The sequence below is a fragment of the Odontomachus brunneus genome, unplaced genomic scaffold (genome assembly GCF_010583005.1).
Source record: "Odontomachus brunneus isolate Ranch 3 - 2012 unplaced genomic scaffold, Obru_v1 Obru_scaffold_146, whole genome shotgun sequence".
NCBI classification, from domain to species: Eukaryota; Metazoa; Arthropoda; class Insecta; order Hymenoptera; family Formicidae; genus Odontomachus; species Odontomachus brunneus.
In genome coordinates, this window is record NW_022639596.1 from 769,045 (window position 1) to 770,403 (window position 1,359).

At 27.7% G+C, this 1,359-nt stretch overlaps 1 protein-coding gene across 2 annotated transcripts in view; it reads left to right on the forward strand.

Moving 5' to 3' along the window:
* The window catches only part of LOC116850466 (protein SPT2 homolog), a 50,664-nt gene that overhangs the window by 29,508 nt on the left and 19,797 nt on the right, over window positions 1-1,359 (forward strand). For both annotated transcript variants that reach the window (XM_032828794.1, XM_032828793.1), the window contains one exon: window positions 796-925. In XM_032828794.1, the coding sequence (XP_032684685.1) occupies window positions 796-925 (130 nt within the window). The remainder of the gene's footprint in view (window positions 1-795; window positions 926-1,359) is intronic.

Genomic DNA, 1,359 nt, shown 5'->3' on the forward strand with positions numbered 1-1,359 from the left:
AAAAAAAAAAAGGGGGGGGGGGGGGACGACAATGGTTATGGAGATACAATTAAATTAATTTAAAATTATTTAATTATTAGTACATTTGATTAACTAAATTAATTTTTAATACTATCATCTCTACAATATACTGACATTTCGTTATGCAGTGCAGTATATAGATAGAACTCATCAACCAGAATATAAAATTCCTCTACTAACAACTACGTAAAATTTTGGGTTATTAATTAAAGAAGATTGGCGGATGATTACGCACAATACGGTAGATAAGCTATGATGGCGACTTCTGCCATCGTAGTGTTTGTATATATTAAATCAAACAGAATAGTTCTTTATCATTTTACTACATAGATTATTAGTTTTAATTAAAGAAAATCGGCGTATTATTACGAAGAATCATGCTCCAATCTTCTTTAATTAATAACTAAAAATCTATTCTTCTTATTTGTCAAATAATATATGACTTTTTTTGTTCGCTTTAATCTAATGTAAACACATAACGGCAGATGTTGTTATCACGGCTCATCTACCGTATTGTATGTAATTTATCAATATTTTATTAATTAGTAATTTAAAGTTTTATGTAGTTGTTTGCAGAATGGTAGACGAATTTTATGTTTAGTTTGATGAGTTCTACTTATATATCGCGGCTGCATAACGGATTAGAAGACATCCTGTATATTATTATATAATGTATTTTATAATAATATAAAAAAATATCGGTGATTTATATACCACTTTTTCTATATATTTGTCAATAATAATACCAATAACTTACCTTAGACTTTATTACAGAATCTTTTCGCTTTACGAGATCGTAAGGCTCAAAGTCGGATAAATAAACACTTGAAAGTATGTAAATCAGCAAATAAATCGGTGCTTGCAGATGCAATTGATAATGAAAATACAGCTATTACTATAGCAGGTAATATAATGTAATTTTTAAAGATAGATAACCTATTTATTTTATAGTAACATCTTTATATAACAGATTAAACAAAGTTTTGATCTGTTTTATATTTTTAACCAAAGTATATATAAGAGTAAATATATCATTAATAATAATTCTTTTTAGAGTGTGTGAAACATAAAATTAAAGTTCCAAACATATCTATACATTTATAGAAGTTTATTTTCATTTGATTTATTTACAATTGTATTATTTTTCTTTGGCCATATAAATAGACCTTTCTTAATGCATATTTATCAAATTGTGTTAAAGTATAAAATATTATATTATGAAGAGAGTGAGAGAGGAGAGAGAGAGGAGAGAGAGGAGACAGAGAGGAGAGAGGAGAGAGAGAGGAGAGAGAGAGAGAGAGAGAGAGAGAGAGAGAGAGAGAGAGAGAGAGAGAGAGA